The 26,263-nt window shown below is 35.9% G+C and overlaps 2 protein-coding genes across 2 annotated transcripts in view; one reads left to right on the top strand and one right to left on the bottom strand.

Annotated features, from left to right (window-relative positions):
• LOC113092481 (neural cell adhesion molecule L1-like protein) overlaps positions 1 to 26,263 on the top strand; it is a 52,390-nt gene that overhangs the window by 16,019 nt on the left and 10,108 nt on the right. The window contains exons 4-22 of the mRNA XM_026258089.1: positions 11,197 to 11,381; positions 11,716 to 11,838; positions 14,117 to 14,287; positions 15,230 to 15,256; positions 15,624 to 15,723; positions 15,838 to 16,019; positions 16,844 to 16,978; positions 17,098 to 17,238; positions 17,684 to 17,795; positions 19,293 to 19,459; positions 19,538 to 19,697; positions 21,172 to 21,296; positions 21,586 to 21,687; positions 21,947 to 22,144; positions 22,448 to 22,518; positions 22,932 to 23,154; positions 24,128 to 24,243; positions 24,377 to 24,581; positions 24,891 to 25,013. Coding sequence (XP_026113874.1) covers positions 11,197 to 11,381; positions 11,716 to 11,838; positions 14,117 to 14,287; positions 15,230 to 15,256; positions 15,624 to 15,723; positions 15,838 to 16,019; positions 16,844 to 16,978; positions 17,098 to 17,238; positions 17,684 to 17,795; positions 19,293 to 19,459; positions 19,538 to 19,697; positions 21,172 to 21,296; positions 21,586 to 21,687; positions 21,947 to 22,144; positions 22,448 to 22,518; positions 22,932 to 23,154; positions 24,128 to 24,243; positions 24,377 to 24,581; positions 24,891 to 25,013 — 2,666 coding nt within the window. The remainder of the gene's footprint in view (positions 1 to 11,196; positions 11,382 to 11,715; positions 11,839 to 14,116; positions 14,288 to 15,229; positions 15,257 to 15,623; positions 15,724 to 15,837; positions 16,020 to 16,843; positions 16,979 to 17,097; positions 17,239 to 17,683; positions 17,796 to 19,292; positions 19,460 to 19,537; positions 19,698 to 21,171; positions 21,297 to 21,585; positions 21,688 to 21,946; positions 22,145 to 22,447; positions 22,519 to 22,931; positions 23,155 to 24,127; positions 24,244 to 24,376; positions 24,582 to 24,890; positions 25,014 to 26,263) is intronic.
• LOC113092480 (uncharacterized) lies at positions 711 to 8,169 on the bottom strand. Its single transcript, XM_026258087.1, has 11 exons — positions 7,921 to 8,169; positions 7,748 to 7,809; positions 5,827 to 6,051; positions 4,667 to 4,806; positions 4,323 to 4,589; positions 3,131 to 3,449; positions 2,721 to 2,931; positions 2,521 to 2,589; positions 2,355 to 2,420; positions 2,107 to 2,220; positions 711 to 1,444 (listed from the first exon to the last, which is right to left on the bottom strand). The coding sequence occupies exons 1-11, from the start codon at positions 7,940 to 7,942 to the stop codon at positions 1,026 to 1,028; spliced, it is 1,914 nt and encodes a 637-aa protein (XP_026113872.1). The 5' UTR covers positions 7,943 to 8,169; the 3' UTR covers positions 711 to 1,025.

The following is a 26,263-nucleotide window of genomic DNA, read 5'->3' as shown; positions in this document are numbered from 1 at the left end:
CCCTTTCTAGTAAAATGAAAATAAGTGGTCTAGTGAGAAGAGAGAGCGATAAAAAGAAAGAGACTAACAAGTGTTAGTTAAGATGTTTAAAATGGTTAAATCACGTCAGCGTTGCCCAAACACACATTATTCTACCACTGGATGGTAATGCTAACGGCTAACCTTTGAGGCTAGTGGCTTTAGTATAGACTTCAATGTAAATGCAATGGTTTCGTTAGCTTAGCGACACCGCAGAGTTTGCGTGATTTTTTTTCCCAAACCAGTTGAGCGCAAACCACGCCCCCTACTCGAAAACCCCACCCCGCAGCCGTGACTCACGTCTTTAGCTCGATTTCATTGGTCAACTCTATCACAGTGCTTATTGCTACATTGCCTTGAAACAAACGAACAGATTTTTATACAATCATAGATATATGGATATAATATCCAAAACACAAATAAAAGGGTGTACAAAATAAAAAAAATTATTAAGTTACATAATGTAGGCTGCTATAAAACAGGAACACAGAGAAGCTTAATACTGATATATATATATATATATAATTTTAATTTAATATAGCGAACAATATGACCTTTTACCTGCATTCCTAGCCCAGAATTCAAGACTTTAGGTGCATCTTGACTTAAAGTGGCATCAAAGTAACCCAACAACGATTTAAAAGCATGTCTTTGTTTGCATTTTGCGTGATGATTAGTAATAATCAACTTGCTGACTGGCCATAGAATGCTTTATTTATCAATTACATAGATAAAATACAAAAATGTCCTGGTACACAAAAACATTACATGCAATTCACAATTGCTATAAAAACTTTTGAATTTTTTTTCTGTGCAGTTAATATTTTTAACAAGTTTCCAAAAATGATTTTAAAATGGCTACATAACCTGCAGTCTGGATCTAAATTTCATAAATAATACTATGTTTGCATTAACTAATCTACGAAATAACCATTTTTAAACACACTCACACACACACACACACACACTCACACACACCCAAACCCACCCACGTCATACAAATAATTTTATGCTTGATGTGAGTAATTCATTGCCACAGATTCTGACAATTTGTGGCGAACCCTGACAGCCTTTTTCCCTGTATATCTGCTGTAGTCATGCTCTGAACCAGAATTGCATTTTCTGGGGCGTCCAGCTGTCAAACGCTGCCTAGAACCAGTCTTAGCTGTTCTTCTGGCCACTGCTGTTGGCTGACAGCCAATAATAGGACCTGGTCGTCTAGCAGCTCGTCTTAACGCTGCTGCACGTTTTGATACTGACATCCCTTTACCAAAGCAGTAAAATGCCGAGATCAGTTGGGTCTGGTTGTGCTGTATCTTTTCAAGCTGCTTGGCCATTTTAGACATGGCATTACTGTAGTCTGGGTTTTCAGCCATTTCACTGAGCAGTCTCAGCATCCGTTTCACAGGAGACTGAGGTAAAGATGCTGTTTAAAGAGACAACAATAAAAAACTATTATATAACAACAAACACCCACAAATGCCTATTAAAAGCTGAAAAACACTGTTCTCAACAACAGGAATCACACAGTCCTGTTTAAATATATGCCTATACAGTCATCTGGTTATACTACAGTATTGCACTTGATTACATTTATCTCTTTCTATTAATCTGCCTCCATTCATTGGATTTTAAATACCTTTGTTTTAATTTACCTACTTTTAACTTACTGAATTAATAAAAAAAAAGTATAAAATGTTTTTTTAATCATTTTCTTTTTTTACAGAAATAAATGGCGTATAATTGAATACAGAATATTGTTTAGTAGTAGATCCCCTCAAAATACTAAAAAGCTTGCACTTAAGACCAAAAAGGTTAAAGCAAGAATACCAAACGGCAGACTATGCCAACGTGTGCAAAGTAAAAAAAAAAAAAAATCAAACATCTGACGTAATTTACTCAGCATAAGGTTGTTCCAAATATGCACAGCATGGAAAAATGACAATGCAAATATACTACAGCAACTGTTTGATTACCAACCAATAACCATTTTAAGGTGAACTATCCCTTTAAGGATCCCTTTAAGCTAGGGCCCAAATAAGCATCTATACAGAATTTTTAATGTAACTTTAAGCTTAATTGACTCACCTCCCTCTGTGTTACCCTGAACACAGGGATGGTTGGAGTATGGGTCCTCTTGCATAGGTGATATTTGTTGCAGTTGTGTAGAACTGGTCGAAGACAGGTCCAGCTGATGTGACTCTACAATTCAAAAGATACAGATAGACAAACTGAAATGTTACAAGAGTGTTTCTGTTCAATATGCCACCATAAGAAAGAAAATAAAAGAAAATACATTTTAAAAAAAACAGCACCATCCCTCCCTTTATACTGACCATCATCTTCAGCACTGAGATGATACTGATGATCAGAAGTGCAGGTTTCTTGTTTCCGAGGCATGTCTAAAAAAATGTATACCAATGTTGCACTGCTGTAATAGTTGTTTTGTTAAGAATTAAGCATGTTTAATGAAGTTTCTTTGTCCCACTTGAACTTCCTTACCTGGAGCTAATGTGCTTGGCGTTGGCATATTTTGCCGTAAAGGGTTTAGAAAGTCAAGAGAAACTGAGGCTGTGAAGATGATGAACAAGACATATAATTAATATAATAATTTAATAGTTAAAATATCTAAAGAAGAAAGTTTTTAAAAACAGCATTAGTCAGTGTGTGTGTGACAACCTATGGTACAAAGAAATACTTACCTTTTGTTATTTTCAGCAGCTCAGCCCTCATTTCAGCTGTTGTGGGGAGAAAGTTGATGGAGGTGATGTTGTAATTTTGCACTACTGCTGCCTGGTGTTTGCATGGTGCCCCACTATGGCCAACTGGACAAGTGCAGAGCTCCAGCTCCATGTCCACGGTATATGTGTGCCCTAATGTGGATGATCTTACCTGAAATTTCTTTTCTCCAACCTAACAGTGACATAAAGACAAAAATACAGACATATTGGATGTTTCTCAATTATAAAAATGCACAGAACGGACCTGCATTCTCGCGTATTTCGTATTGAAGTTTAACTTTGCCAGTTGATGATGACACTATGAAAACAAGACTTAAAAGGCTTAAAAACACACGTTTTTTAATGATCCATAATTAAAAATTACATTTTACCTGAGAAATATCCGATGCTTTGATATTACTTTGTGTAGCAAGAAATCTTGACCGGTGGAATGCCTCCCAATGGCCAAGAGCAACGTCTGTCACACGTGCTTCATAGTACATCTCTAGTCGGGTAATGAAAAGGTTGAATAATTGAGGCAGGTTGAATGCTTTTGTCCTATGAAGTATTTTGTCTTTCAAGACACGCATTGCAGCCTCCACATAGTTATTGGTTTGGTTGCCACGGGTTGGCAAGTCCCTCCTATAGCTGAGAGCCAAACTCTCACGTCGACTGTTAAGATTCTGTAGATAGGTCAGGAATTTCCTGTATCTGTAATGGGTAAAGAGAAATTGTAAAGAATAAAAACAATACAATAAAACCCTCAGGATAGGTCTCGGGAGGGTAAATGCATCAGAAGTACTACTAAAATATTTAAGCTACCTCTAACTGTCTACTATTTTCTCTACCTGATGGTCAAAGGGTTGTCAAGGGCTTGCTGGTAGAGTAATTCAACTGTACTCATCTCCCTGGCATAAAGCATGTCTTTTACTATGCTGAACATTGTCTGCCTGTCCTTCATCTCAACTTCATGTTCTTTGTTCCACAACCACCTCCACACAGCTTGGAGAAGATGAAATATGCAGAGCAGTTGTGCGGCTTCAGGAAAGACCTGTGCTATAGCTCCCTTCTCAGCCTTTGAGTCATCTGTCAAAAACACACGAGGGCCTGCCTCACCTCGCCCTCCAAAGGCATCTTTTTTCAGTAAGGACTTCAGCAGCTCTAATCCCTCACTAATTGTCTTCTCATCTTCTGACTGTGTTATCACTATCCCAAGAGGAAGACCACCTGCACAGGTGTGTGTGAGGAGGAGAAACACCCTGCAGTTCTCCCGGTCCATGTTACCAGATGAATCCATAAAACACATTTCTCCACTATTTGAGAGAGTGTGTGTTTGTTTCATCAATGGGGAACAAATGGCTACAAGTGGTGTTCCTGCTGAAGATATTTTAAGCTTGGCGCAGGTGTCATTACAGGCTGCATTGTACGATTCTACCTGTCTTTCCAAAGCCGCTAGCATTGCCTCCCCACTTTACTCTCCAAACTCCTGCTTTTTCAACTTCTGATACAGTCTGCAAATTAAAATTGTCTTGACTAAATAAGTTCATCAAAGCAACTGATTTGCACCAAGTGAAATTCACATACCTGTAGCAAAACTGAAGGTCTGGGCAAATGGCACGGTTGGCTGAGACATATACATATTTGTTAAAATGCTCAGCCAACAGGTCACTTTTAAGTACAGCCAGAGCTGAGGTTGGACTGTGCCCAACCTCAAACAACTGTGTCAGGGTTTCAATTGCCTTGACCCCTACATCCTTGTGCCTCAGTGCCTCCGCAACAAAGATGTTATGATTGTGTACATTGTACAAACGCACCGAAGTTGGGTAAGTAGGTATATGGGGATCAATGCTCCTGAAAAATAAAAACAAATCACACAAAGAAGCAAGCAAAAGCACTGATTTTATCCAATCTTGACATTTCTAACCCACCTACTAGTTCCTCCCCTTTTGTCTGTAGTCTTCACCAGAGTGCAAACCATTTTTGCCTCACAGCATGTATTTTTTGAAAGCCGCCTTTGATTAGCCGTGTCTGATCGGACATAAACATTGTGCTGGCACCTGTAATGAGCCTAAAGATAGACATAATATGAATGTTTAAATATGTATAGAAGTATGCACAAATCTTAGACATGCTAATTTTTTTATTTAGTTATTTATATATTTTACATTACTCTGGCAATAGAAAATTATGTCCAAACTTACATTTTGCCATTAATTGTAATTATTTTTATTATTACTCCTTTAGTTGTCCAGGAAAACATTTCATTGACATTGATATAAGATCTCTTCTTCCAGGGAGAAAATTGCAACAAGTCCAACAGCAAAAAGTATGGATTACACAGATATATGATCTCAGTTTCAACAGTCCAACAGGGATTCCATAAAGAAACAAAAAAAGACAGGCTACATACTGTGCAAATATCTCCAAGACCTTTGGATAAATCAACCTGCAAAGCTAAAAAAATTGAAAAATGTATTCGCATATGTAATGTATATGCTGTAAATTGATGATGCTTTCAGAAATAGTGTTCTAAATTATGTATTTTTATTAAATAATGTCATGAATACATTTTTATTAATGTTTTAGATTTTATCATTTACATTTTCAGGTATATTTCTCCAAGTGTATTGGAGATTTTGCCACAGGTTTTAGTGTCTCTCCATTTTTTCACCTCTTTATGCAATCCCAGATGGACTAGATGATGGTGAGATTTGATCTATGTGTGAACTATATGATTTCAGATCACCTGTGCATACAAAAATCCATCAATCCATCTCACTTGTCCTAAGGTTATACAAATACTGGAGTCTAGAGATAGCAAGTCCATCACAGGGATACAAATCTCACTGGACTATTTCAATTAATGGTAAAAGTCAGTGTTAACTGATATTACTTACTGGCAGAATAAAGTGAAACATATATAATACATATATAAATAATGGTCTTGAAATTTGGGGGAAGAATCTAATGTGCCTTTTGCACAGTACAATTCTGTTTGTTAACAAAATTTACTGTAAAGTCATTTTCAGTGTAACTAATGGTCTTACACTTATATAGTGTAAAGATGAATTAAATTATTTGATATTACCTTATAAAGTACACGTTGTCCCTTATTTGGTTTTGTCACTGCCACTCTCCAACTCACTCCTGATGATTCACTAAGCTTTCCCACCCATTCCTTTACTTCACAAATTTCTGTCAATGCAATTCTTAGTGATGCCTCAAAACTTGTGTGGTCCAGGTGTGAGTTGCCTTCTGTAGTGCACAAACGATATGTGCAGAAGTGATATTTATACCCAGGAGGCAACCAGTTCTGTAAAAGTAAAAAGAAGTCACCAAACAGAAAATTCACCAATTAGTATTATAACTGAGATGGCCCAACGTTTAGACACATAACAGTAAACCAAGTTTATTTAACAAATAAAATAAAATACTAGTGTCCAAAATCTTTTGCACAGTAGTGTGTGTGTATACACGGCCATTCAAAACTTTAGTATCAGTAAGACTTATGTTTTTAAATAGGTCTCTTATGCTCATCAAGGCTGCATTTGATGATAAAAAATACAGGAAAAAACAATAATCTACGCAAAATGTTATGACAATATAAAACAAAGTTTCCTTCTTAAATATACATTTTAAACTGTCATTTATTTCTGTATATAAGTGCATTTATTTAAAATATAAATCTTTTATACATTTTTAATATTTGCTATCACTTGGTATTAATTTAACACTGAATAAACAACTTGCTGAATAATTTTTTTTATTTCTTTCAAAAAAATAAAAAAAAATACTGAGCCCAAACTTTAGAACTGCAGAGTATATTGTTAGAAAAGATTAATATTTTGAATAAATGTTCTTCTTTTTAACCTTTTATTCATCAAAGAATCCTGAAAAATTATCACAGGTTCCAAAAAAATATTAAGTAGCACAACAATTTCCAACATTGATAATAAATCAGCACATTAGAATAATCTTTTTGAGGAAATTACACTGAAGACTGGAGTAATGATGCTGAAAATTCAGCTTTGATCACAAGAATAAATTAGATTTAGAAACCATAGAAAAAATTATTTTACACCATAATAATATTTAACAATAAAAAAAAATTCCCTGTATTTTTTGATCAAATGAATGCAGCCTTGATGAGCATAAGAAACAACAGTAAAAATAAATAAGTAAATAAATAAAATGAAAAATAATAATTCATTATTATCACAAATTTTTGACTGGTAGTGTGTGAGTGTGTGTGTGTGTGTGTGTGCTCTTGTTTTCGTGTCATATCAGGACACAACTCTGTATCATGACATGAGTATGACACAGGTATTACAAGGAGAGGGTGACTTATGAGGACATAACCCATGTCCCCATTTTTCAAAACGCTTATAAATCATACAGAATGAGTTTTTTTGAGAAAGTAAAAATGCACAGTTTCCTGTGAGGGTTAGGGTTAGGTGTAGGGTTGGTGTAGGGCCATAGAATATACAGTTTGTACAGTATAAAAACCATTACACCTATGGGATGAACACACTTTTCACAAAAACAAACATGCGTGTATGTGTTTGCAAATATGATTTATTCTTAAGCAATATTTTTATCAGTTTTCTATCAGCTGAGACCTTTAAATTTTATCCAGGGGTATTTATTTAATTTTTTTTCCTTTATAGAGGGCATTTTCCCATTAATCTCATTAATACTTTTATTTCAAATTCTTACATTTGATCCATGAATACAATTTATAATAATGTGATTATCTATACCTATAAAATGTAATAATTTACACTGAAAAATACAACTGTATTAAATAATATCATGAGATTATTTTAAATATTTTTATAATATAAAAAAACAAGAAATTATGATGCCAGTAGGTGCCAGTATTGAGCGTTTAATGAGTGAGTCGAATATCATTGTCATTGAGTAAAATCAGAGACAGTTTACTTTGGTAAAATATATAAATATGTACAATGTTTATTTATTTTTATTTTTTTCTGAAATCATATTTTTACCTTCAGATGTACGGCTTGGTCTTCACCACAGCCCAAACATGCGCACTCTCCTGAGAGCGAACCTAATGAATAAGATAAAGTTCAAATGAAAACTTTAATAATACATGTAAAAACTCACATTGAGACCTACAAATACTTCTAATAATAAAATGTTATTGAAAAGAACTGTTTACCGTTAGTCAGCGACGGATCCATCAACGACTTTGATTGACGTCCAAACTTCTTCTCAGGTGAGGTAACAGAGTTGACCAATGAAATCGAGCTAGAGACGTGAGTCACGGCTGCGGGGTGGGGTTTTCGCGTAGGGGGCGTGGTTTGTGCTCAACCGGTTTGGGAAAAAAAATCACGCGCAGAGTTTGTGCGCTGCGCGTGCACAGTTCAGAGTTGCTCCGGAAGTACGTTAGGCTTCCGGGTCACGGTCGTCACTATGGCAACCAAAACACATTCTAGTGGATCAGCACATGAATCGTTGCATTGTTGCAAATACAGTTAAGCATGTTACATGAAATGTCGGCTCATTTCAACACTGTACAAATAACAACACCGCCTTTCAGTTGGTTTTGCGATGTGGCACTTAAACTCTCAGTTTGTATAGAGTTAAATTTATCTTAATTCAAATAGCAGCTTCCTGCTGTAGTTATTATATCAATCTCAGCTATTTGATTCTCCGTGCCAGTTTTTCTGGACACAAACATAAAGGTTTTCCTTCGCTGTTGGTACACAGTTAAAATTTACTTGATCAAGCTTTTAAAACACTCCCATTCAAATTACTCTCGGACACACGCAGTGTTACGCGAGATTGCATTCACTTTGTGAACGGATACACATGGGCAAACATTGTTCTCTAATGTTTAACGTTAACTTAGGGGAGTCGAATATCAAATTTGATTCGGCAGTGGAACACGCACTGGCAATCAAACTATATGAAATATGAATAAGGGGACTTTGATAAATAGATTGAGGAACCCGCTCAAAACTATTCTTTATTCACCGATTTATATCCCTTTTGAAACACTAACAGTTTAGCTCCGTTCAGCAAACAGTGACTGAGATAGCGTTTGAGACACTGGAACACGCAGTGAAATCAAATCAGCTATAAAACAAGGCATTACACAAATGAGGAACACGCTCAATTTCTACCTTATTGTACGATCTCAGATGTTTACTTTTAAGTTCACTTACTGCTGTTAACAAAGGGGAGACGGACTCGAGTTAAAGTCTCCTCTAGCTCCTTTCATTCAAGCGGGAGGGCGCGCGCTGCTTACGTCACGCAAACACACACACATACTCAGGTCTCGGAAGCTTTTCATCCGTCATTCCTTTAGCAAAATCAAAGATTAAATAACTTGGTTTATGCTCACAATTTAGGTTAAACTGCCCGCAATCATTCTCCACCATTATAAATGTAAGGGAAACAGGTCAATTTAGCTCAAAGGGAATCATTTAAAATTTTAAAGGGAATTTGAACAGAATCACTGTTTCACGGCTGCTCACGGAGACGCGCCTGTGGTTCAGTGAACGAGCCGTTTAACATCAAATCTGCGCTGGATACTAATATCCAAACTATAGTGAAAACACTATCAATTAGCACAGTAACAAGATCGACAGTTTAAGACATTAACTTGTAAGCACAAAACACAAGATACTTCTCTTTTCAATATGAATAAGGCTTTATTAGATAAATCTAAGACATGTAAACTAATCTAACACATAAACGCACGCACACACACATTCACACAAGTTGCAGGAAGGTCGAAAGTTAGGGAAAGATGAGTTTAAGAGAATGGAAATATGGAATCCCAAGTTAACAGCAATACGTTAAATTGCATAAACATGAACAACCATCAATCACGTAATTAGCGCTCGCATTGAGTTCCTCAATGAGGTTAAAATTATATTAGATACACCAGTAAAGGTCACAGTCTGGAGGTAAAGTTACTTGCATCTCCTGTGAAGAAGGAGCCTCGGTGAAAGGGCTATCCCGAGGTCGTTGATTGGCTGGAAGTTCAGTCTCTGAAGTGACGTCTTGGGAAGCCCGTGGTTGCTGGGCGTTGGCTGAAAGTGCAGAGTCGTGTTCGCTGGTTGAAGTTGAATGGACGTTACAAAACTTAACTCAGAACACGAAACTCTCAAACGGAAAAGAAAAGAAATAAAGTTTGGCGAGACTAGGTTGTGTTCCTTCTCATAGTAGCATAAGTAGCAGCAGGCAGGCACGCTGGAACCGCGCTCGAAGAACCATGATGACTAACCACATGGCTAGATGCTACAAGCTAAAGCTAGGTAGCAAAGCTACAAGCTAAGAGCTAAGAGCAGGCATGACTGATAGCACGAGCAATGCTAGAACTAAAAGCCGACATGGCTAATAGCAGCAGCTAGACTAGAACTAAAAGCAGACTAAAAGCAAGGCATGACTAAAAGCAAGGCATGACTAAAAAAAATTACATCGTGTCCAAAGTATTTAAAACTTCCTGTTGGCCACCCCTCAAATGTTGCCTTGACCAATCAGATATGTTCTTGAGTCTTGGGTATCATAAATCATTTGTTTATCTTACCAAGCATGTGGTTCTTGCCTCACAGGGTCTAATTTTGGACATGATTCCTATAACATGATTATGATATATATTACAAATAAATGATTGTCAGGACAATATCAAGCAAGAAAATGCGATTATTTCAATACTAGACATGACTAGGTATCCTATAGTTATCAAAAGACATACACAATAAGTGATTATACATGATAGTCAAATGTGTGGGTTACACGTAAATGAATATGGAGTTAAGCAATGGAATGATTCATTCATAAGTCTTTTTTGAGTTCATTCTGGTCCATATATAATGTATAAAAAGGGTTTCTTTGCCATTCTCTGGCAAAGGACTTTTCTGTGAAGACAAAGGTTTAAAGCCCTTCCCCCTTAGGAATTTCAGTCTGGTTTCACTGGCTGGGGGGGGGGGGGAAGTCAATGCAAGTATTTAACTTGATCTCCTGGGTTTACATGTGATGTCCAGCGTTGCATTCCAATCACGAACAATAAATTTGACAATCTCTTCTTTGAATTAAAATTGTCAATAATTGTTCTATTGGTGTTAATGTTGAAAGCTGTTGTGTGAACAAGTTGGTTGGTTGGTTATCTTGTTTGGTTCCTGTGGCACTAGAACTGATTTATGACTTCCTGAGGAATTCAGCTCATGTTTCAATGCACACAGCTCTGATAGACTCTTTGATTTGTCTGATTTGACTCATTTCTGCTACACTTAGACATTTCTTTGTGCAATGTGGAAATTCAAAATGAATTACTCATCGCCCCACAGAGTAAAACAGAATAAATAAAAGACATTTTGTTTAACTTTTAACATTGAAATTCTTTCTTTTTATTAAAGTATACGACAAGTGTCAGTAAGTCATTAACTATAGATTCACATAAAACAATGTTTTTTTATTTGAACAGGTACCGCTGGACGAAAGATGGGATGGATTTTGACCTGCATAAAGACTCTCAGCTCATTAAAGAAGAGAGTAGCGGGTCCTTTTTGATACCCAAAGATATGGCGAAATACGAGGGAAAGTACAGATGTTATGCCTCAAACAAGCTTGGAACAGCAATATCAGAGGAATCAGAATTGGTTGTGCCTAGTAAGTCACAGTTCATAAATATCCCTTGCTACACATTATCTCAACTGCTTATCATGAATCTAATATATATATATATATATATATATATATATATATATATATATATATATATATATATATTGAGAATTTCCTCAGAAAATTTGGAAATTTGCATATTACATGTAACCGCTTAAGCATGTCCAACATGATGTGGCTTAACTGGTTTTTAATCTTGATAATGTCTTACTGACAGTTTCACTGGTAGGATATCTGTCTCTGTCTTATACTTTAGTAAGAAAGTGACTGATATGAATTTAAAGCTGTTTATTTGTGTTGTTTTTCTGATTGCTCACAGTGACTCCCAAGTTTCCCAAGAAGAAGATAGAGCCAGCGGTGGTCACAGAAGGCGATTCAGTGGTCTTGGAGTGTAACCCACCACAAGGCATTCCACCTTCGCAACTGTACTGGATGACCAATGGTAGTTCAAGACACTTTAAATCAGTTTCCTGCACATCACGTTTGCCAAACAAAGGGATCCAAGCATGTCTTGTTAGTTTAAATATCACTTCTTCAGATCTGGGCTATTACTATTAATAAAAATGTCTATATATGTAATTCTCCTCATTAACACAAATATAATAGTATATTAATAATACAAAAATAACACTGCTTCAAATTCCCTCAGCTGTTACAGCAAGCGTTATTGTTTCTGATACGTCAGTCTTCTCCAGGCTTTTGCCTAAATATAAACAGATGCATGTATATATCTCAACCAGCTGTATTTAACTGTCTTTTCTGACACCAGACTGGAGTAAATAACATCCTCTGTTAATAACATACTTTTAATGGTTAATGTTACATGTTGCAATTTGTAAAGAATGCTGGGAATATGTGACATTTGGAGAATTCCAGACGGTAAAACAATAGATCAGTCGATCTCAAATGCTCACACCTGAACAAAAATATATTAATATACCTAAACATTCAATTCAAATATATTAATATACCTAAACATTCAAATATATATATGACATAATATGCATATAGGCCCAATAATATGCAAAATTCTACAGTGAGTCTTGGTTTCTAAATGGTTATTTATATAATAAAAAAAAATATTGTTATTAAAAAGCCTTATCTCATTTTTTTATACGTAAATGAAGTATTAAAGTTTTACAAGCATTTTGAGTGATGCTAAAATGTACAATTTGGACTTATTACAACGTTTAAACATAAAGTTGCTACGTATGTACAGCTAAACAACTTAAAATAGTTACAAACCTTTTATATCATTAAGCTATGTATCACTGATTTTGTTCAATAAGTGATTTGGCTTTTTAAAACCCCTTAACCTATACCTATCAATTTTTTTTTGCAGGGAAATGACAATTTTAGTAACAAAATAGCATTAAAAATATATATTTTTATGGTTGCTAATCCCACTCCGATTTCTTACAAATATGTACATTATAAAGAAAAACAATGACAGAAAGATAAGTGCAATAACAATGTTTTTTAATTGCAAAACTGTCAAAAGCAGAATTAAAACTAATCCAAATGACGATGTGTTGCAGTCACAATCTTCTCTGGTGGAATACAATAGTTTTGTCATGTTATCATTTCATATGCGTTATCAGTTTTGTATGTTTAAATGCTGTAAATTTGTCAGTATTGTACGTTCCAGTGTCTGTAAGCGTAAGAGTACGTGTTTTTTTTTTTTTTTTTTGAGTGCACAAATTCTCATGGGGCTATATTGCATTAAAGTGATAGTTCACCCAAAAATGAAAATTGTGTCATCACTTACTCATCCTCATGTCGTTCCAAACCTTCAGATCAAGTTGTTCATACATGAATACTGTGCATTTAACATAAAATAAGATATTTTGAAGAATGTTGGTAACCAAGTTTTTGGTAGCCATTCACTTCAATGGTATGAAAAAAAAGAAGCAATATGTGTGTGTGTGCGTGTGTGTGTGTGTGTGTGTGTGTGTGTACTATGGAATTCAATGAGGAAATAGTTTGATTACTCACATTCTTATAAATATCTTCTTTTATGGACAGCAGAATAATTTAATTCATGGTGGTTTGGAACAACTTGATGGTGACAGAGTTATGACAGAGGGTGAACCATCTATTTAAATTATATGAATTAGACATTTACTACATATATATATATATAAAAAAAAACTCTTACTTTTTGTCTTGCTTTCCAAAATACATAGATAAATAAATAAATCTAAACATTAAAACAAGATTAATTTACTTGAAAGGGGACAAAAAAATATTATTATTCAGATATTTAATATAATCAAAAATAATCAGGTTAAGGTTTAGTGAGGGTAAGAAAAATAAACTTGAATTATCCTGAATTAATTTTGAACCTCCACTGGCAAACCTTTGTAAATCACATTCACTTTCTCTTAAGGAAATACTTAGTAATAATAATAATGATAATAAAAACATCCTGTGTGTTTTTTGTTTTCTTCTGGAAAACAAGACATTTGATTAAAATTGTTGAGTGTTGTTACTGTACACATCTTCACTTCTTGAACTGCAGAGGCGACTTAATCATGTCGAGCCACCTACGCTTCATTTGAGAAACCTGAATGCCTGAGCATTCAAAGCTCTTCCCATGATGTCTGTTATCTGCTGTGCAGTCTGTCAGACGGGACTGTTTCTGGGCGGACTGGATGGTTGCCCTCTCCGATGTCCTGTTGCTCATGTTAATCTAACCCTCCTCTTTGTATTGTTCTCAGATCTTCAACACATCGAGCAGAATGAGAGGGTGACCATGGGCCTCAATGGGAATCTGTACTTCTCTAATACACTGATGTCAGACAGCCACGATGAATACTCCTGTTTTGCCTCCTTTTCCAAGATACGCACAATCGTTCAGAAACCACCCATGGTCCTGAGGGTCAAGCCAAGTATGTGGCCAGAATCTCATAAGCTTGATATGGTTTAAAAGAAATGAAATAGAAAAAAAGGTTAATACACTATTGTCTGTAGGATTTTTCGGTGGTTTTGAAAGAAGTCTCTTATGCTTATTTATTTGATCAAAAATACATTAAAATGTTTACTTTTGATCAATTTAATGCATCCTTTCTGAATAAAAGTATTAATTTCTTAAAATAATCTTACTGAACCCAAACAGTTCAAAACTAATTGAAGTCTTTATTGTGTTTCAATACATATTTTCACAACTAATCTAATATTCAGCACATCAGTGAAGACCTATTATGCTGGTTTTGGGTGGATTCTTGCTTTCGTGAACAGCTGGACAAAAGCACAGCAGAATGTGACAGGATTTTTCTGAAAAGTATTTTTAGCTTGACACAACATCATGAAAATGCAGTGCTTAAGACACACACAAAAAAACTGTGAGATGCACAACAAAAGCAGAACAAAGTACACATACATTAACAGTTAATTTTTTTCAGTAATTGTTAGTGTGGCGATACATTAAACTGGATACAATTTATAGATGCATCTCAGTTTTAGTGGGCTTTGTCATGCTAATATTTTAACAGTAACTGTCTCTAATGTAATCCTTTTTAAAGTCAGCGTGACATAAAAATCAACCCTGTTTACTTTCTTAAATGTTCGTGGTCTTATTATGTTTTATCAGTTAATGTCATTCAAATAATAATAATAAATTAATAACATAAAAAAAAATCTAAACCTAACTAATCAAATCAGTTGTTTTACAACCTTGTTTAACTGACCTTGTCCTTTATACAGTTACGTGGCATTTCTATATATTGTATATATGCTATATATGTATTGTGTATATGCTTTTTATTACTATTTAAATATGCTGAAAATTCAAACAATTATTTCAATTTATTTTTGTATTTTTTTTTATTTAGGCCAGGGGGATGATGGCATCAAGAGTGGTGAGTCACATTTGGTCAAACGTGCTGTAGATCAAAATCCCTTTACTTATTTACTTATTTTTTATTTAATTTTTTGCATTGATCTTTATGTAAGGGATTTTTTTTTTTCAAGATAAAGTTTGTTGGGCTTTAGCACTTGCAAGTTTTTTGGCTATTTCTGAAGGTCAGACTGTGAGTTTTTCTTCAGTTTGAGCTGTGTGATGTAATAAGAGTAATCAAAACGTGACAAAAACCTTGTACAAACTCTGAAAATATATTTTAATATTATAATATATTGAACCTTAACCTATTCTTGTTCAAATATATGAAGGTAGGTTTCTTTTTTTATCCATGTTGAGGCGATTTACCATCATTTGTCCTCATTCAGTTCAGAAGAGGAAGCCGAGCATTTTGGTGCCCTCCAGTCATTCAACGACATACCTAAAAAAAGGAGAAGCGCTGGAGCTGGAGTGTATCGCAGAAGGACTGTGAGTTTACTTCTTTATGACCATGTTGGGTTTACGAACACTATACAGCCGCAAAGCATTTCCACCGACAGAGAGAGTGAAGGCGGTTTATTTTTATTTCATTTTTTTTCTCAGGCCTACTCCGGTGGTAGAATTTATCAAGATGTGGGAAAATTTACCAAACCGTACACAAATCAAGAACTATGGAAAGGTCCTTACAATACCAAATGTCACAGAGCAGGATGAATGGAAATACATGTGCAAAGCCAAGAATGATCTTGGGGAAGATGAGCATTATTTCCAAGTTGTCGTGGAGGGTATGCAAACATTTACACGTTCTTAAGTCTGAATTGTATTGATTTACTTATGACGATTCCAAGTTATTCTAGTCTATAATTATTCTAGAATAATTTGCAACAGTTTACGGTAAGGTTTTGCTTGTGAAAATTAGTTAACTACATGATCTAACAATGAAATACACTTATTATTCATCATGATTCATATTCATTTCAACATGTACTGATACTTATTCAGATCAAAAGTTGTACGTCAGTATTATTTAATGACTTGAGATAACATGGGGTAACAATAAACATTTTTAATAACTAACATTAAGAAGGATTGTAATTACTGAGATGAATATATTGTTCATTGTTAGATGATCTTAATGCATTTTTAATGCATTAACTATGGTTAACTATTAAAACTTATTTTAAAGTATTTTAAAATAGATTTTTGAACATTTGGGAAATGCCAGGGAATTTTCAGTTTGCAATTTCCAGTAGCTGAAAAAAAAAAAAAAACAAAAAAACATTTGCTTTAAGTCTTTTCAGTCTCTTTAAAAATAACTTGAAATATAATTGTCCAGATTCACAATCACAAAACAACAAAATAAGTCTATAGATGTATATACTCTATTTCAGGTATTTTATATGATTTGTATATACAATGCTCACTATTAACTAGCATGCATATTGCTAGCATATTGACTGTGTATTAGTACTTATGAAACGCATATTAATGGCTCATTCTGCATGACCTAATACAAAATTGAAAGTCATGTCACTTACAAACACAAGGGGGAAGTATTGCTCTAGATAGGAAGTTGCTTTAATCCTTATTCACATGTTGTGTGTCTCAGAGCCTCCTAGCTGGCAGGAGGAGCCAGTGAAGAGTCAGTTAGTAGAGATTGGATCTGACATCCACATCAAGTGTTCTGCTAGAGGAAAACCACAACCCACAATCACCTGGAAGAGAAACGGCCAGCCTCTTGATGGTGTGTTAAACCCCCTCCTCTCCCACCCTTATCATGCCATGCGGAATGAAATTGTCGGCTCAAAGTTTTGTATTTTCCTAAACACTTTGGGTGCCAATTCAAGCTTGTTTTCTCCCCAGATTTTCCTTCTACCAATTACAAAGTGCTTGATGACAGAATAATCATCCTCAGAGCGCAGCAGAGAGACACTGCAGTGTACCAGTGTGAGGCCTCCAACAGACACGGGACCCTACTCTTCAATGCTAATGTGCTTGTCATGAGTGAGTACTTCACTTTCCTTTGTAAACTGGAAGAAGATGAATATCAAATTGTGATTTTCAGAGCACAATAACAGGTCAGCGCTTCTGATGCACAACCCTCCTAATTTACATGTATCAATTAATCATAGCACCAGAAGAGAGGATTGTGCTCTTGCTGACATGCAATGGCTTAAGGGTTACAGCAGCTGTTCATTCGTAATTGCTGTAGAAGAAAAGATGAAATGTGTGCGTCTCTGAACTACTTCGGTCACTGTTTTCTGTTTGTAGCTGGCAGAAGAAAAGAGCTCTTTTATATGCTAATAGCTTTTTTACAGTTTAATTGTGATTTCGGGAGTGTGCCACGGTTTCAAACTTCACCACAGAAAGTGAGCCATATGCCGCGCTGGCTGTTTGATGTTTGTCTGTGTGCACGAATGTTTTGACTAATGGTCTGGCTTTCTCTCAGATCATCCCCCTTTGATTCTGACCCGAGATTATCTGGAGTACTCAACCATGTTAGGAAAGAGTGTGATTATGGACTGCGAAGTCTTTAGCTCTCCACCTCCCACCATTAACTGGTGAGTTTAGTAACTAAGTGTTGTGATTTTAACACCATGTCCTAACCAGACGCAACATACGTGACAAGTGAGGTGTCTCTGTTTGTTAATCAGAGTTTGTCTTAACCAACCACGGCAAGTAACAACACTAAATGTTGTTGGTAGCTTGGTTTCTTTATATGAAATCTTATTGGTCTGAGGTAACTTATACATTTATATTAAACATCAAACTTGGACAATCAGAGACTAATTATGGAAGAATCAGAGATTAAAAGACAAATTCATAATATTCCACAATGTCAACAATGAAAAGCATGCCGTCCAGTGCAGAAGTCATGAAAACACAAGTATGTAGTTTTACGCTCTTCAGCCCAGTGTGGTGTGCATGTGAAAAGGCGTGCAAACTGTTTTGAGCTGCAAATGTTTTTCACATTCAGTTTCTCATCACATCACACCTGGTTAGGACACGGTGTATGAGTGATAATTAAATGTTACTTTATGGTACCTATCCATCAATTTAAAAAAAAAAATACTTAGGCCTATATTTAAGATGTATTTTACTTGCATTTTTATTTTATTTTTTTTACAGTTTTAACATAACTTAGTAAACATAATGTGATGCATACTTGTTTTCATAAGTTAAATAAACTGAGAGTGTTTTAAATGCACAGTAACCAGAACAAATCATGTATTTCATAAATGTAAACTGGATATTGCTTGTTCCACAGCTAACCATATTCAAACCACGTTCATAATAAAAATAAATAAATAATACATTTATACGTCTAAGTAATAAATGCAATTACATGCAAACAGTTTCTCACTTATCAGTTTTCACACAGATTTATGATGATTCTAAGGATTTTTTTTTATTAATAAATATTTATATTAACCATTATTAAATAAAATCAAAAAGACACAAGTACTTTAATAATAATTATGACCAGTAATTGTCATAAATTGGTCTACACTCCAATTTTTTTTTTTTAATAAACAAATAAATAGTTTTTGTTGCCTGTATTATTGTCCAGTAACCTTGCTAAACAACCTTAAAATATATGTCTTAAATGACATTATAATTAAGATTTTGTTAGAAGTATTCTAAATGATTTTAGCAGGGATTTTAGTGTGGCTTCACTATAGCTGGTTTCCAGATTATGAGTGAATGATAGTTGTTGGGCACAGAGTGCTTAATAACAGCAATCAGTGAAGGAAAAGGGACAATACATTGAGAAAAGACACTGCAAGATCTATAGCCCTTTTGAAATGTCTGTTCTCTCTAGGGATCCTCCTTTTGCCCTCATTTATACTGTTTTCTTGTTTGAAAAGTTTTCGTTCAAAAACCTTTGGTCAATTTTCAAAGTCGTGGTAAACAAAAGGGCAAAAAAAAAAAAAAAAAAAAAAAAAAACTAGGTTACATTGCATTCGGATTTATCAACAGAGCATGTTTCGGTAAAGGCCCTTCCCATGGGCCTCTGTTTCAGAAGAACTCTGAAGGGTTCAGTGTTTGTTTTGTAGGAGAAGAGAAGACCCAGAGGGCTCTCTAGATGGAGAGAGATATTCTCTCCTGAAGAATGGCTCCCTGCAGATTCACAAAGTTGAGATGGAAGATATGGGCCAGTACAAATGTTTGGCAAAGAACTCAGAAGGCACCATGAGCCTCACCATTGAACTTTTCATCAAGGGTTAGCCATGCACCTTCCTTAATCAAAAAGCTTTCTGTTTCCTGGTCATAATTGAAACTAAAGGTCTGCTTTTGATAGATTCAACGAGGATTGTAGAACCTCCTCAAGACACAAAGGTCAAACGAGGATCTATGGCGAAGCTAGAGTGCCAGGCGGAGTGTGATCCCACCCTCAGAAGAGAGCTGGAGATCTTGTGGATGAAAGATGGGATGAATATCCTCTCAAACTTCTCTGAAAGGTGGGTGACCTGTTTTCAATGAGTAGCAGGATGCGACAGACTGTCCCTAATGGTTCAACTTTGAATTCGTTGAAGCCATTCTCCATTTAAGCAAATCCTTGTTAGAAAGGTTGTGCTGTCAAAACAGAAAGGATTAGCGGGAGCTATGATAGTTTTGTAGTGCACACATTTTATTTATAGTTTTATCAGTGCAGGAATCATGGATTAAGTACTTAAACTTTGTAGTCATGTACCAAAGCCGAGCTAGATGTAATTGTAAGCTTTTATCAGTAATAGTAAGCTCTTATGGGTGAAATGTCTCTCTGAAAATCAAAAGGTACTCCAGCTAATGAGCAGGAGCCTCTTTTAACCTCTTTTCTACCGACTGGATCATGATGCCCAACAGGATATAAATGCAGTGTAATACTGTGCAATGTTTTGTTGTTGAAACTGTCAGTTATTTGCTTCCAGACGAATTATGTTTGCATCTTTACCTCAGGTCACCAGCTAGCAAGCCATGATTCAGATCAAACCTCAAATATTTTTTTATTAATGAAAAAAAAAAAAAAGAAGGGAACATAATAGAGCCGTGCATTGATTGTCCAAACAACATTTAATAAAGCTTATATTTGGCATTTCTGATACAAAAAAGCCACAGATTTGTGACAATGTGTCTATTCTGTCCTGAAACAAACTGCTGTATATCACTTCCATTATAATCAATGGAGCTCTCTGCACTTCATTTGACGGATACCTGGTTTTCTATTTTTGTCAAGCTGCATAGAATCTCCAGCCGCATAATTTTTTTTCATGGTCTGCCTGAACATTTGTATTTTGGGGGAACTGATTGCTCTGCAGTTTGCGTTGAAGTTTATCCATGATTCAAAGTCAATAAGACTCGTAAAATATACATTTTTTGACCCTTTACAATGAAAACAAGAAGATCAGCTCAGTTGTAGAATGTAGACGTGGTGTGACTCCTGCAAAACCTAATAATTATTTATTAATTCATAATACTTATAAAAAAAAATGATTACATTGTTTAAGATACGTCACTCATATTTAAGGTGTAAGATTTTTTTTAATTTTTTTTATTAATCTGTACGACAATTTATACTTGGTTACATCACATTTTAGAGGCATTGCATTTATTAATGTACCTGAAAATAGAGCAAACGTTTTTAGAACCACATGAAAGAGAAGAATATATTTCTAAAAACTTGGCACATATTTTTCAGCTAGATTTTGAAGATTGGTTTTTTCTCCATCCTGAACACTATTGTTTATCAAAGACGCATTGTTTCTTGCCTTGTTTTACCATCGACTATTGCTGCCAACATAGAACGCTACAATAAACATTCCAGGAAATGCACATTGCTTATTTCATTGCTTTTGAAACATTGTGAAAGACATTTAGAGACTTGGAACTACTATTTTCTTATCAATCAACTACCAACTATTATTTTATAACCTATTTATTTTGGGTTATTTGCAGATATTTCACAAATGATGGAACTCTTCAGATTGTCAGTGTGAGCCACAGTGATCAGGGGAAATACACCTGTGTTGTTCGAACATCACTGGACCAAGATACAGCTTCTGCTTACATAACTGTGTTAGGTACGATTAAAAGACCTTCTGAGACCAGAATGAATACCAACTAAATTGTGGTGTTATGTTTGTATATTACACCAATACCACAATAATAGACCTGCTTGGAAATATTTGTATTATATTATATCTAAATAATAGTGCAGCAAACTCCACAAAAGATTGTACACAAAACACAAAACAGATCATTATTGCACATTATTTATTTAAGCAATTCTAGTTCTCTTATGTATGGGCTTAAAATGTTGTTATGATAAAAAAGTTTGATTATGGTGTTTGTGTCTGAAATGTGACACAGATATTCCAGATCCACCGGTTCAGCTGACACTTTCTGAGCGGAAAGACCGCAGTGTCAGGCTCCACTGGGCAGCTGCCAGCGATCATAACAGTCCCATAACAGGTAAAACTCCTCCTACAGATGCACTGTAAAACTGCCCCATTTGCGTTCCCTTCACATGCAATTGTGCACATTTTCACTGCTTCTGAAGCTGGCTTTTGCTTTAAGTAGATTCCTCTGAAGTCGTTTTCATGGACGCTGCTCGTACTCAGACATTGCTCTACAATATTTCAAGAAGGCTCCCACTGGGGCCACAACACAGTGTATTGAGAGTGTGTGCTCTGCATATTCAATGCCCTCTGTGCTCTGTTCTTATGACTAGAGTTTATCATCCAGTATGAAGAGAACAACTGGGACCCAGAGAATTGGAAGGAGCTTCTACGAGTTGCAGGCAGCCAGATCTCAGCCCCCTTGACGCTCTACGGCCACATTAACTACCAGTTCAGAGTCATCGCTGTCAATGCTATTGGGAGAAGCCTTCCCAGCATGCCCTCCGAAAGATATAAGACACCTCCTTGCGGTAGAGATACCTGTGATCCTTGAAGACTAGCTTTCGTAAAAATGTTATCATCCAATGTCTAGGCTGTCCTTGGTTCACCTTGGACTGGTTTGAAGCATGTCTTTGTGGGGATTTACCCTGAGAAAATTATACAGATGTCTATAAAAGCTCCATAAATTTTAATGCTCTTTTAAGCAAGTGCTGTCTCTGACTATCAATGACTGCATGCTCGTCATTATGTGTGATACACATTGGCAGTGTTTGAGGTCAGTGGTATTATTGACTGAGACAAATGTTAAATAATTCATATTCGCATTTGTACAGCCCCCGACAGGAACCCAGAAAACATTAAGATTGAGGGTCGCCTGCCACATCAGATGGACATCAGCTGGGAGGTAATAAAATGCAAACAGCATTGTCAAACAACTTTAATGCATATGCATATATGCATGGCTTGGGAGTAAGAAAAAGACAAATACCCTCATGCATGAAAGCTTGGGAACTAAATGCTCCTGGAGTGCCTAAGAAGTCAGGTGTCTTGTAGTTTAAAAGCAGTAATGACTTAATTTGCTCTGGCAATCAAGTATATGAGCAAATATCTATTCATAAGCCAAATTATGCTCTATTTATGAGTCAAAATTCCTTCAGATTGCAAGTATGAAAGAAAGCCTAGCTAGGCACCCCAGAAACTAGGTTTCCATGCCAGATTTTGCAAACCCACCAGCAAATGTCTCTCAAACTCTTCCATTCTTTCCAAATGCTCAGTAATGTTTGGAGTGCACTGACCCACTTTTACTTTAATCACTAGCCGCTATTGCCTGTGGAGCACAATGGTCCCGGTCTGGAATACAAACTGAGTTACAGGCTAATGGGTGTCGAGGACAGCTGGAAAGAAGAGATGATCAAGAGAGACTCATTTGTGGTGCGAGACACCCAAACATTCGTCCCCTACGAGGTCAAGATCCAGGCCTTCAACAACCATGGTTGGGCACCAGAACCCAGGGTAGTGACTGGTTATTCCGGGGAAGACTGTGAGTCAAACAACATGTTAATGCATTCATCTCACAGTCGTGTGACAATGCCGCGTAAAATAAACACTTAAGATTAGAGGATTAGTTGGGAGAGTAGATTAATCCACTCTTTACCAGGATCAGCCATTTCTGCTGAGATTTTACGTTGTGCTCTTTGGGATCAGACAAATTCTTTGCCAAGCACTTATGTGATTATCTTTTGTTTTATTCCATTTTCATATTTTTTTCCATGTCGTACCCTTGTTTCTAGTCGACGTTTGGCATTGTCTTGAGGATGATGCAACAGGTTGGGCTGCTTTTGTCCCTGTATTCCTGCATCACTGTAGATTTACAAAAACATGGTTTATTTAGCTGTAGGTAGCTCGTGACAGTTTCCATGCAGTTGTTGCAAAGAGCAGGGATGCAAACTTGACACTTTTCAAATATAATTACTGTTTTGAATCCAAAATACTCTCAGAAACAAATGTGCAAAATTTGTACCATTAGGCATACAACAGCTTGCCATTGGGGCAGCACCCTCAATGGGACACCTTTGTATCTTTTTTACCCCTAAAGGGATTGTCCTTATTATTGTATAGTAATGTTGAATGGGTTCTATAAAATCGGTGTGAATGTGGAATGAGACAACTTCAGCAAAATAGAATATCCTCATAATCAAACTGACCATAAATCTACATTTTAAAGCCAGTGGGGGTAACGTCTTTGTAACATCCCCCCCCCCCCCCCCAATAAGTTTGCATCCCTGAAAGAGCCATTACCATGTATCCACATGTGTCTATGGATAGCTTCATGTTAGCATGTGCAGTTTTCCTGGAAATAGTCAGTGTGTCATGAAAATACAATTCATTTTCCTTGACAGCTTTAGTTGCTTGAGGAAATGGTTGTGTATGTGTAAATGTGTGAGCTGTTACCCTCTTGCATCAGTTGGGAAAGTTTAGCCATAAACTGATCTGCATTCTGTTGCCCTTTCCAGCGCCCTTGGCGGCTCCTGCAAACATATCTGTGGAGGTGTTGAACTCTACGCTGCTGAGGGTCAGCTGGTCACCAGTGCCCCAAACCGCCCTGAGGGGCCACCTTGGAGGATACACTGTGAGTTCCAGACTCCTTCAGTTCAGAAATCCTGTGGTACTGGACAAAAGTTGATGGTCATTCAGCAACAAACAAGCTGTTTATATATATCTTCATCAACCCTCTTTCTCTTTCTTCCATCTTTTGCTCCCAGGTTCACTGGTGGCAAACACAAAGTCTGTTGACCTCTAAGAGAATTCCCTTAGAGAGAAAGTCTCTCACCATCCCTGGAAACAGGAGTCACACCATGGTGCCGGGACTGAAGCCATTCTTTGAATATAGCCTGACTGTCAACATCTTTAACCGGAGAGGGAATGGGCCCAGCAGCAGTCCCATCTCTTTCACAACTCCACAGGGAGGCAAGAACACTTCGATAGTAGACACATTTTAAAATTCAGTGGTATGGGCATTTGATTAATTATTGTGTGGATATAGTTGAATTGTACCAGCTTTATTGTTTACCAAAATGTACTGCTGAACATAAGAAGACTAATTTACATAGAAAGTTGTGAAAAGAATGACACTGACTTAATGAAATACAATGCAATGCTATTTCAGCAGTTTAACTAAATTGTAGGTGGTTATCAAATAAAGACGCCATTTGATTTTTTAGTTTTTATTTTATTTAAGGTACATACTGACCAGTAGCGCTTGACATCTTCCCACAGTTCCTGAGCAACCTCCCATCCTGAGAGCCACAAACTTTCAGAAAGACTCCATCACACTGGTGTGGGCGCCTCCGCATGAAACCAATGGCTTTCTCACGGGATACTTGCTGCAATATCAGACAGGTATGACACTCACAGATTTATGTTATATCAGCTATCTCAGAGAATTTTATATAATCCATGTTTAACTGCACAGTATCTTGATGTATATACTCCAAGTTTGAGGCTTCAAGTTTCCAAGTTTCATTTTTTATGTTTTTCTAAGAATAGTCTTATTGGTAGCCTAGGTAAGAAAGCTCACCAAGATTTAGGGGTGGGCCGATATAGCCTCCAAATAATATCACGATATCTCTAGTATATTTGCGATAATGATATTTATGACTATATAGAAAAAATAAACATGGAACATAATTTTATTGGTGATTGCAGCTGGCAGGCAGCAGTACTTATTAGTGCAAAAAAATGAGGGGCATTTTCAATCCTTTTCCAATGATGACAGACTACCTAATTTGAAGTGATTCTTTTGTCATAAGGTGGCAGCAGTAGCTGTGTGTTCAACTTGAAGCAGGCCGATCGGTATATTACCAGTCAACCCTGTTTGAAATTGTTTAAATAGCACAAATATACAAATTAAACAACGTTTAAGGTTTTTCACTTTTGTAGGTGTCCAGGTACAGAAACTAAATAATCAAATGTAAAAAGCATTGCATAGTCTCTACTGTATAAATTAAATATAGATTAATTCTTTTTAAAACTACAGAGTAATTCAGTAAAGAGCAGTGAGTGGTTTTCTCCCATTTCATTTCTTGGATTAACATTAAGGACACTGACGGCAGCAAGTCAATTACTTTAAGAGATAATACATCCAGTATGATACACATTCCATTTCTTTCGCAACTGTTTACTTTCATTTAAGACATAACTATGAAGGTATTTTTGGTGCAAAACCACTGAGCATCTGTGACAGTGGAATTTGTAGCTGTAGAGAATAGCTACACATGTGTACCAGTAAGTTTGAAGACAAAAGTTGCAAAGTGGTAGATTGTTTTTTTTTCTTCCACATACACAAAACCTATTCTACGAATCAAAAAATAAAAATAAAGAAACTCATACGCTCACATGTTCTGCTACTGTTATATATATATATATATATATATATATATATCCACCTTACATCATCGCATCGCTATATCACTGATATCGTGATATTACACTTTTTTTATCATGTAAAAATTATACCGTATTATCATTGACAGTATGACGTGGCACACCCCTACCAAGGTTGCATTTATATATTACAAAAATACAGTCAAAACAGTAATATTGTTAAATAATACTACAATTTTCAATAACTGTTTTCTATTGTTATAAAG

The sequence above is a fragment of the Carassius auratus genome, unplaced genomic scaffold (genome assembly GCF_003368295.1).
Source record: "Carassius auratus strain Wakin unplaced genomic scaffold, ASM336829v1 scaf_tig00214604, whole genome shotgun sequence".
Taxonomy (NCBI): domain Eukaryota; kingdom Metazoa; phylum Chordata; class Actinopteri; order Cypriniformes; family Cyprinidae; genus Carassius; species Carassius auratus.
The sequence above is the reverse complement of the archived record's forward strand: the minus strand, read 5'-3'. Positions and strand labels throughout refer to the sequence as shown.